An 11,230-nucleotide genomic window follows, 5' to 3' on the forward strand; every position below is an offset into this window, starting at 1 on the left:
ATAAACCCAGATTCCTAACGGTTCTGTCTCCAACCAGCAGAGGGCGATAGTTATCCACTCAGTTTCTGCTTTACTTGCTGTCTTTCTGGTTTTAATCTGAACACATTAAACAAAGGATAGCACAAATATTTGAAGAAAAAGTACATTTTGTCCGTTAGAAACATGCATTATTTAATCAGTTATACACATGAATACATATGAATGCATATTTTCAGTACTTGAATTTGATCAACTTGTTGGTTTTTACATCTATCTTAAAAACCAAATATAACAATGATTTTGATTAAAAAAAAAACAAAACAAAAACCTTCATTTCTTAACATGTGATGTTTTTCCTCCAGAAAAAATCTCTAAATCTAAAACTTCAATGATGTTTCTGTAAAAAAAAACAAATTATTATTTTAAGTATTTCTTCATTTTTGGAGAAATGAGTTAAAACATCCAGAGTTCTGCTGAATAAATACATTTATTCAAATGACTACAGTAACAGCTACATGTCTCAGTTTCTATGCATATTAAAAACATTCTGCACAACCTTAAAACATTCAATACTTTAGGGTTTTGTTAAGCAGCAGGAAGCTGGATGGATTTAAAGTGAGTCTGGTTGCAGAGTTAGCTTCAATACGACACATTTTCCAACACTTAAATAGTAATAAAAGGAGAACTGAAAGGTACCGAGAGCTGAGCCCTGATGAACACCAGATGGCTTTCTAATGCAGCAAGTCTACCTTTTTAAACTTCTAAACAACTGGCTAACATGTTAGCATCACTAAGCTAATGTTTACTGTAGACGCCATGCAGATGATCTGAAACGACAAGCTATGGTAACATGCTAACATTAGCATTGAGCCACACTGTTTTAACTCTTGATCGCCATCTGGTTGATCTTGTTATTGATCCATTTGACTTTAACCCTGGAGAAGAACAGAGGGTTCTGATTGGCTGAGGCGTCCTGGGGGCGGTTCTCCTCCACGCTGGCTCTGATGGACCGGACGTCCGCCGCCGAAAGGCCGAACTTCAGCGACAGCAACGCCGAGACGTGAGCGCCGCTGATGACAATCACACAAATAATTTATCAGAAAAAAGATTTTCAAAAATCACTTTTCAAAAATATTTTTCATATTTTCTATGTGCTTCTACTCTCTGTCCTGTTTAGTTGAACTTAATATTTTCTTCTCCCTGGAAGTTTGATTAATTCACCGACTTCAGACTATCGGCTCAGGTTCTCCTGCCAGAAGGACTTCAGTGTTTTTGGCTCATTTTTCTGACTAAAGGCCCAAAAATCTGCAGTCGTGGCCAGAATGGGAGGAAAATTCATAAGATGTTTTCTGACCCACATATGACAACCAGCTGAGCATGAAGCCTGAAGCAGCCTGGAGAAAAGGGGAAGTTTCTTCATATTTTGGGCTTTTAATAGTTTATCTGAGTCGTTTTGATTCCAGGTTGCAACACAAAACTGCAACAAATCCAAAAACTAAGATGTTTAAACATTTTAATTTAACAGGGTCAGAGGTCAGGAAACTGGCTCCATCACAGGAACCTGAAGGAAAATTTTAGATTTACACAAATTTTTGCCAACATTTCTAAATAATTTCTGAACAGCATCATGATGTGGAGAAGATCCAGAAGTTCAGATCCAGATGGTTGAAGTTTGGAAATGTGCCAAAACTAGGCTAGCTCTAGATCTAGTTTATCTCTAGCTGCTCTAGATCTAGTTCATCTCTAGCTGCTCTAGATCTAGTTCATCTCTAGCTGCTCTAGATCTAGTTCATCTCTAGCCGCTCTAGATCTAGTTCATCTCTAGCCGCTCTAGATCTAGTTTATCTCTAGCTGCTCTAGATCTAGTTCATCTCTAGCTGCTCTAGATCTAGTTCATCTCTAGCCGCTCTAGATCTGGTTCATCTCTAGCCGCTCTAGATCTGGTTCATCTCTAGCCGCTCTAGATCTAGTTCATCTCTAGCCGCTCTAGATCTAGTTTATCTCTAGCCGCTCTAGATCTAGTTAATCTCTATCTGCTCTAGATCTAGTTCATTTCTAGTTGCTCTAGATCTGATTAATCTCCAGCTGCTCTAGATCTAGTTGTCTCTAGCCGCTCTAGATCAGGTTCTTCTCTAGCTGTTCTAGATCTAGTCGTCTCTAGATCTAGTTTATCTCTAGCTGCTCTAGATCTAGTTTATCTCTAGCCGCTCTAGATCTAGTTCATCTCTAGCCGCTCTAGATCTAGTTTATCTCTAGCCGCTCTAGATCTAGTTAATCTCTAGCTGTTCTAGATCTAGTTTATCTCTAGCCGCTCTAGATCTAGTTTATCTCTAGCCGCTCTAGATCTAGTTAATCTCTAGCTGTTCTAGATCTAGTTCGTCTCTAGCTGCTCTAGATCTAGTCGTCTCTAGCTGCTCTAGATCTAGTTAATCTCTAGCCGCTCTAGATCTGGTTCATCTCTAGCTGCTCTAGATCTAGTTCATCTCTAGCCGCTCTAGATCTGGTTCATCTCTAGCTGCTCTAGATCTAGTTCATCTCTAGCCGCTCTAGATCTGGTCGTCTCTATCTGCTCTAGGTCTAGTCGTCTCTAGCCGCTCTAGATCTAGTCGTCTCTAGTGGGACAGCTTCATCACTTCATCTGTTAAAGCGATGAATCTGAAGTCTGACACGCAGCGTAGCGACACCTGAGCAGGTGAACCAAACCGCTGGAAGCATCCAGAACCCGATCCCCACCCAGCGCCGCTCAGTACTTTTCCTCTGGCCGGAGCGGACCCGCCCTTCCCAGCGGAACCAGGAAGACTCGGGTTGCAGCACAACAAGCTGCCACACACAGGTACCTGGTGTCAGGTGTGGCACCAGGACAGATGATTTATTACAGATTATTAAAATGGAAAACTAAAACGTTGAACATGTTAATGGCATGTAGAGAAGGAAGGGCGTCAAAAGCTGCGTTTCCATAACAAACGCTCGGAAACAAAAGCAGAGACCTTCCGATGAGCGCCATCATCAAATCAAATATCAAATATTTGATATTTATTGCGGTGAAAAGCAGCTGGAACAGATTGGCTCTTAGATTTAAAGGAACTCAGGGTTTCAGTTTTCTAGAGGTTTGTTCCAGATCTGTGGTGCACAGAAGCTGAGTGTTGCTCCTCCATGTTTGGTTCTGAAGCCCAAATATAAACATTTTAAAGCTCGTCTTAAAACCAGTTTATTTTACTTGGCTTTCAACTCCAGCAAGATCTAGTTTTATATTTGTATGTTTGTTGTTTTGAACTGTTTTTGTTTTTATCTATTTCATGTACAGCACTTTGTTTCAGCTGTGGTTGTTTTAAAGTGCTTTATAAATAAAGTTGGTGTGGATTCAGATTCTAAAACTGAATAAATCTGCATCTGATCCCTGCAGACCTCAGCGTTGCTCAGATTGCTCAGCGTTGCCTAATTTTCCCAACAGCGTCTCTCTGCAGCCTGTGGTCAGAGGCCGAGTTCTTCCTTACCCAGCATGCATTGGGAAACAGAAAGCCATTGTTCCTCGTTACGAAAGCGAACATTTACGATCCGACTGCGGCCGCTTCACGTCAGAGTTAAACCTCGGGACCCTCTGAGCGACTCGCAGAACAAATGCTCTGCTGCGAGACGCACGGATAGCGACTCAGCAGTAATGACTCAGCAGAAATGACTCAGCAGAACGTCAAGCTGAAACCAGAGCTGAACACAGGATCCAAAAACTACTAAGAGTTCAGATACTCCAACTTAGTTTTACTCAAGTAAGATAAAGTATTTGGTAAAGTTAAAAATTTAACTGATCAAATGATTAATATTTATTAATTAAAAATTACATCATCCTATGACCCAAAATATAAAGTTAAGAGTCAATTTTGGAGTTTTAATTACCAAAATGACAATTCATAATTCATAAAAGTAACAAAAAATAAAATCAAGTAAAATAATTTTCTTTCAATAAAAACCTTCTGAAACTTTATGAGAAGCTGCAGGTTTGAGTTAAAACATTTTTTTTTCATTCAGTGGGAAGAAAATCTGTAAGTTTACTACAGTAGAGAAATTAAACTTCATAATAAAATTACTCAGGTACAGCAAAGTCGGAATACTCCTGAAAATATTTGTTTGAAGAAACAGTTACTCCAGTAAATATGACTAGTTCCTCCCCCTCTGTGAGCGGTACCTGAAGTCCGGGAACCTTCGGGCCAGATCCACGACCTCCAGGTGAACGCTGGATGGATCCTGCAGACGGAGAATCTCAGCGACGCTGCAGAGCATTTCAGAGAGCCACGAACTGCAGCCCTGAGACACGACGACCAGTTCTGAGTACTGACACAATACTGATGAATTTATACTGTAAATGTGTTCATATTTTGTCTTTTAATAAATCTCTCTGTGGAAATGATGATTAATGTGCATGTCCAAATCAATCAATAAAGCTAAATTAAATGCCACTTTGTTTTTCAAAATTCAAATAATGTTTTTAGTTTGCTGCTCCTCTAAAGTTAAAATCAGCCATAATAACCCTGATAACAAATGATGCTAATGTTAGCAGGTATGCTACACACATAGAGAAGCTTGAGAATAATAAAGCATCTGGTGTTAACATGCTGGTGTTCCTTAGCCTGATTCGTTAGCCTGATGCGTTAGCCTGATACCTTAGCCTGATGCGTTAGCCTGATACCTTAGCCTGATGCGTTAGCCTGATACCTTAGCCTGATGCGTTAGCCTGATACCTTAGCGTGATGTGTTAGCCTGATACCTTAGCCTGATGCGTTAGCCTGATGCGTTAGCCTGATACCTTAGCCTGATGCATTAGCCTGATACCTTAGCCTGATGTGTTAGCCTGATGCGTTAGCCTGATACCTTAGCCTGATGTGTTAGCCTGATGCGTTAGCCTGATACCTTAGCCTGATGTGTTAGCCTGATGCGTTAGCCTGATACCTTAGCCTGCTGCGTTAGCCTGATACCTTAGCCTGCTGCGTTAGCCTGATACCTTAGCCTGATGTGTTAGCCTGATGCGTTAGCCTGATACCTTAGCCTGATGTGTTAGCCTGATACCTTAGCCTGATGTGTTAGCCTGATTTGTTAGACTGATGCGTTAGCCTAATACCTGAGCCTGATGTGTTAGCCTGATGTGTTAGCCCTATACCTTAGCCTGATGTGTTAGCCTGTTGCGTTAGCCCTATACCTTAGCCTGATGTGTTAGCCTGATGCGTTAGCCTAATACCTGAGCCTGATGTGTTAGCCTGATGTGTTAGCCCTATACCTTAGCCTGTTGCGTTAGCCTTATACCTTAGCCTGATGCGTTAGCCTGTTACTTTAGCTTGATGTGTTAGCCTGATACCTTAGCCTGATTCGTTAGCCTGATGCGTTAGCCCTATACCTTAGCCTGATGTGTTAGCCTGATGCGTTAGCCCTATACCTTAGCCTGATGTGTTAGCCTGATGCGTTAGCCTGATACTTTAGCCTGATGTGTTAGCCTGATACCTTAGCCTGATTCGTTAGCCCTATACCTTAGCCTGATGTGTTAGCCTGATGCGTTAGCCTGTTACTTTAGCTTGATGTGTTAGCCTGATACCTTAGCCTGATTCATTAGCCTGATGCATTAGCCCTATACCTTAGCCTGATGTGTTAGCCTGATGCGTTAGCCCTATACCTTAGCCTGATGTGTTAGCCTGATGCGTTAGCCTGATACTTTAGCCTGATGTGTTAGCCTGATACCTTAGCCTGATTCGTTAGCCCTATACCTTAGTCTGATGTGTTAGCCTGATGTGTTAGCCTATACCTTAGCCTGATGTGTTAGCCTGATGCGTTAGCCTGATACTTTAGCCTGATGTGTTAGCCTGATACCTTAGCCTGATTCGTTAGCCCTATACCTTAGTCTGATGTGTTAGCCTGATGTGTTAGCCCTATACCTTAGTCTGATGTGTTAGCCTGATGTGTTAGCCTGATGCGTTACCCTGATACCTTAGTCTGATGTGTTAGCCTGATGTGTTAGCCTGATGCGTTACCCTGATACCTTAGTCTGATGTGTTAGCCTGATGTGTTAGCCTGATGCGTTACCCTGATACATTAGCCTGACATGTTAGCTTGTGGTTTTAGGCATGTTGCTATGTGTCTGACCTCCTCTCTGAAGAAGTCGTCCATCTTCTTGGCGTCTTCCACCATCCGTTCGGACCCGCCCACCTGCTGCTGTCTGCTCTTCGCCTTGGTCTTCATCGTCTTCTTCACGTACTGAGCGACCAGGTCTTGGTGGAGGTCGCAGACCAGAGGCTGAGAGACGAGGGCGGTCAGATGGACAGGCGGGCAGGCAGACAGGTGTAGCGCGGTGGAGTCTCACCTGTTTGCAGGCTGGTTTCAGGTCCGACAGGTCGGCCAGCTGTTGTTTCAGAAAGCTCAGCAGCTGGTCGACGACAGGAAGCGAGCCGTCCACCCAGGCGGACGTCCACAGTGGACTTAAGAAGGCCTGAACATCAAAACAAAAGAGACGTTTGTCCTGCTAACAGAACAAGATGTTCCACTGAAGCAGAAAATGTTTACTGTTCCAGATCATTGGTCAGATCTCATATTTCTGCTAGTTGCCATAGCGATGGCGTTTGCGGTTCTGCTAATGGACAAATAGAGGAACAAATTATTAATTTAGGACATAATTGTTTTGCTCATTTTGAAAATGTGTAGCACTTAGCTTCCATTATATACCGCATTAGCTTAGCATTTTTGCATTAGCTTCCTCTACATACCATGTTGTTCTTGCTCTTTAGCATTAGCTTCTGCTAATGCTGTGTTGGTTTAGCAGATTTAATATGCATAATTAGCACAGCAGAGTTTTTAGGTTTCTCTGAGTAGAGACGGGATTGACCTTGATCTTGCCATGAAGAGGGAAGGTCAAACACTGGTAGCAACAATCCCTGAGAGCAGAGAGCGTTTCCAGACAGCGGCGCTTCTGATCTTCAGCTAAACCTTCAGCTTGACCAGATATGTAATCTCTGAGGACAGGAGAGGCGCTGCTTAGCTGTGACAGTTCCCAGAATGCTCTGGGGCAGATTCCCTGCAGCTCTAGTCGTGATGCAGGTGTGAGCTTACCTGAGCTGCTGCTCACAGACCAGCGTAGCTTTTAGCACTGGATGCAGGTTGCTGGGGTTCGCCTTCACCAGGTCCTCAACGCTCTTCCTGTAGCTGCAAAACAAACACATGAAAGAATGAAATAACCAGAAAAACTGAAGCACAGATTGAAATAATTCCTCAAAATATAGACTTCTTCAATTAGATTTTTCTTCAAAAGTGGTGCATGGCATAGAGGTAAATGGTTCAATTCCTGATTTGTGCTGAATGTCACTTCCTGTTTGAATGCTGTCAAAGATCCAAAATGCCACACAATTTTTTAGGTACTTTCAACTTATATTTTAACAATATCTGATCAATATTCCAAATATTTTTGTTAAATATTTGCATAATTATTGTTCATGTTTTCTCAATCAACATAAAGATTAATACAATCGATGCAAAGTAAAAGCTAAGAATCATGACATTTTTCCATTCTTAAACTATTTCACTTCTGCTAAATAGCATGTTAGTTTAACACCTTAGCATTAGCTTATGCCAGCTAGCATGTTGGTAAAGTACTTTAGTATTAGCTTATGCTAAGTCAAAGTCAGCATTAATAAATAAAGGAAAGACAATGAAGCTTTTACTTCTTAGTGAAACAGTGCAGCTGTAACCTGATTGGTTCTTGTGTTCAGTGGGTGTGGCTTACCTGCTGAGAAAAGTTCTCCAGGTGAATCGTAAGCCTCTGCGCCTTGTTCTGGTCTTTGATGGCACAACTGAACTCAGTTAGGGAACTGTTTACCACCTGCAGACAGGAAGCTTCATCAGAAACGGCTGACTGAAGCCCAGCGGCGTTACCTGTCCCTGCGCTCTGGATGACATCGATGGCCCGGGCTGAAGTAGTAACAGTCGATCAGTTCGGGCATTTTTCCACTCAGCCAGCTCTCCTCCTCCTTCTTTAGAGCAATGCTGAGCCACAGCTTCACCTTTTCCTGAAATGACAGTTCAGTGAGCTGAAGCCTGCTGGGGATCCGTGCAGACGCCTTTACCTGTCTATAGTTTACCTGTCTGCAGTTTACCTGTCTGTGGTTTACCTGTTTGTAGTTTACCTGTCTGTAGTTTACCTGTCTGTGGTTTAACCTGTCTGTGGTTTACCTGTCTGTAGTTTACCTGTCTGTGGTTTAACCTGTCTGTAGTTTACCTGTCTGCAGTTTACCTGTCTGTGGTTTACCTGTTTGTAGTTTACCCGTCTGTAGTTTACCTGTCTGCAGTTTACCTGTCTGTGGTTTAACCTGTCTGTGATTTACCTGTCTGTAGTTTACCTGTCTGCAGTTTACCTGTCTGTGGTTTAACCTGTCTGTGGTTTACCTGTCTGTAGTTTACCTGTCTGTAGTTTACCTGTCTGCAGTTTACCTGTCTGTGGTTTAACCTGTCTGTAGTTTACCTGTCTGTGTTTACCTGTCTGTAGTTTACCTGTCTGCAGTTTACCTGTCTGTGGTTTAACCTGTCTGTAGTTTACCTGTCTGCAGTTTACCTGTATGTGGTTTACCTGTTTGTAGTTTACCTGTCTGTAGTTTACCTGTCTGTGGTTTACCTGTCCGTAGTTTACCTGTCTGTAGTTTACCTGTCTGTGGTTTACCTGTCTGTAGTTTACCTGTCTGTAGTTTACCTGTCTGTGGTTTAACCTGTCTGTAGTTTACCTGTCTGTGGTTTAACCTGTCTGTAGTTTACCTGTCTGTAGTTTACCTGTCTGTGGTTTACCTGTCTGTAGTTTACCTGTCTGTAGTTTACCTGTCTGTGGTTTACCTGTCTGTAGTTTACCTATCTGTAGTTTACCTGTCTGTGGTTTACCTGTCTGTGGTTTACCTGTCCGCAGTTTACCTGTCTGTAGTTTACCTGTCTGTGGTTTACCTGTCTGTAGTTTACCTGTCTGTAGTTTACCTGTCTGTGGTTACCTGTCTGTAGTTTACCTATCTGTAGTTTACCTGTCTGTTTACCTGTCTGTAGTTTACCTGTCTGTGATTTACCTGTCTGTGGTTTGCCTGTCTGTAGTTTACCTGTCTGTGGTTTACCTGTCTGTGGTTTGCCTGTCTGTGGTTTACCTGTCTGTGGTTTACCTGTCTGTGGTTTGCCTGTCTGTGGTTTACCTGTCTGTAGTTTACCTGTCTGTGGTTTAACCTGCCTGTAGTTTACCTGTCTGTGGTTTACCTGTCTGTGGTTTGCCTGTCTGTGGTTTACCTGTCTGTAGTTTACCTGTCTGTGGTTTGCCTGTCTGTAGTTTACCTGTCTGTGGTTTACCTGTCTGTGGTTTGCCTGTCTGTGGTTTACCTGTCTGTAGTTTACCTGTCTGTGGTTTAACCTGCCTGTAGTTTACCTGTCTGTGGTTTACCTGTCTGTGGTTTGCCTGTCTGTAGTTTACCTGTCTGTAGTTTACCTGTCTGTGGTTTACCTGTCTGTAGTTTACCTATCTGTAGTTTACCTGTCTGTGGTTTACCTGTCCGCAGTTTACCTGTCTGTAGTTTACCTGTCTGTAGTTTACCTGTCTGTGGTTTACCTGTCTGTAGTTACCTGTCTGTAGTTTACCTGTCTGTGGTTTACCTGTCTGTAGTTTACCTATCTGTAGTTTACCTGTCTGTGGTTTACCTGTCTGTAGTTTACCTGTCTGTAGTTTACCTGTCTGTGATTTACCTGTCTGTGGTTTGCCTGTCTGTAGTTTACCTGTCTGTGGTTTACCTGTCTGTGGTTTGCCTGTCTGTGGTTTACCTGTCTGTAGTTTACCTGTCTGTGGTTTGCCTGTCTGTAGTTTACCTGTCTGTGGTTTACCTGTCTGTGGTTTGCCTGTCTGTGGTTTACCTGTCTGTAGTTTACCTGTCTGTGGTTTAACCTGCCTGTAGTTTACCTGTCTGTGGTTTACCTGTCTGTGGTTTGCCTGTCTGTAGTTTACCTGTCTGTAGTTTACCTGTCTGTGGTTTACCTGTCTGTAGTTTACCTATCTTTAGTTTACCTGTCTGTGGTTTACCTGTCTGTAGTTTACCTGTCTGTAGTTTACCTGTCTGTGATTTACCTGTCTGTGGTTTGCCTGTCTGTAGTTTACCTGTCTGTGGTTTACCTGTCTGTGGTTTGCCTGTCTGTGGTTTACCTGTCTGTAGTTTACCTGTCTGTGGTTTGCCTGTCTGTAGTTTACCTGTCTGTGGTTTACCTGTCTGTGGTTTGCCTGTCTGTGGTTTACCTGTCTGTAGTTTACCTGTCTGTGGTTTAACCTGCCTGTAGTTTACCTGTCTGTGGTTTACCTGTCTGTGGTTTGCCTGTCTGTAGTTTACCTGTCTGTAGTTACCTGTCTGTGGTTTACCTGTCTGTAGTTTACCTATCTGTAGTTTACCTGTCTGTGGTTTAACCTGTCTGTAGTTTACCTGTCTGTGGTTTAACCTGTCTGTAGTTTACCTGTCTGTAGTTTACCTGTCTGTGGTTTACCTGTCTGTAGTTTACCTGTCTGTAGTTTACCTGTCTGTGGTTTACCTGTCTGTAGTTTACCTATCTGTAGTTTACCTGTCTGTGGTTTACCTGTCTGTGGTTTACCTGTCCGCAGTTTACCTGTCTGTAGTTTACCTGTCTGTAGTTTACCTGTCTGTGATTTACCTGTCTGTGGTTAAACCTGCCTGTAGTTTACCTGTCTGTGGTTTACCTGTCTGTGGTTTGCCTGTCTGTAGTTTACCTGTCTGTAGTTTACCTGTCTGTGGTTTAACCTGTCTATAGTTTACCTGTCTGTAGTTACCTGTCTGTGGTTTACCTGTCTGTAGTTTACCTATCTGTAGTTTACCTGTCTGTGGTTTAACCTGTCTATAGTTTACCTGTCTGTAGTTTACCTGTCTGTGGTTTACCTGTCTGTGGTTTGCCTGTCTGTAGTTTACCTGTCTGTAGTTTACCTGTCTGTAGTTTACCTGTCTGTAGTTTACCTATCTGTAGTTTACCTGTCTGTGGTTTAACCTGTCTGTAGTTTACCTGTCTGTGGTTTAACCTGTCTGTAGTTTACCTGTCTGTGGTTTACCTGTCTGTAGTTTACCTGTCTGTAGTTTACCTGTCTGTGGCTCATGTACTGTTCCTCCAGTCGCCTCAGATTGTCCGGCAGCAGCAGAGAACCCAGACATGCCGTCTTGATCCCGTCCAGCTCTTTGAGTTTCATGATTTCACTGCAGGATCCAACAACAAA

General features: G+C 42.7%; 1 protein-coding gene across 1 annotated transcript in view; it reads right to left on the bottom strand.

Annotated features, from left to right (window-relative positions):
• Positions 1-447: 447 nt before the first annotated feature.
• The window catches only part of tnfaip2a (tumor necrosis factor, alpha-induced protein 2a), a 21,359-nt gene continuing 10,576 nt past the window's right edge, over positions 448-11,230 (bottom strand). Inside the window, 9 exon segments of the mRNA XM_055023002.1 lie at positions 448-1,049; positions 4,160-4,278; positions 6,103-6,252; positions 6,320-6,445; positions 6,839-6,965; positions 7,063-7,155; positions 7,737-7,857; positions 7,913-8,015; positions 11,099-11,210. Of these exon segments, the coding sequence (XP_054878977.1) occupies positions 860-1,049; positions 4,160-4,278; positions 6,103-6,252; positions 6,320-6,445; positions 6,839-6,965; positions 7,063-7,155; positions 7,737-7,857; positions 7,913-8,015; positions 11,099-11,210 (1,141 nt within the window). The 3' untranslated portion in view covers positions 448-859.

This window comes from Poeciliopsis prolifica, unplaced genomic scaffold (assembly GCF_027474105.1).
Source record: "Poeciliopsis prolifica strain line A6 unplaced genomic scaffold, Auburn_PproV2 SCAFFOLD094, whole genome shotgun sequence".
Classification (NCBI taxonomy): Eukaryota; Metazoa; Chordata; class Actinopteri; order Cyprinodontiformes; family Poeciliidae; genus Poeciliopsis; species Poeciliopsis prolifica.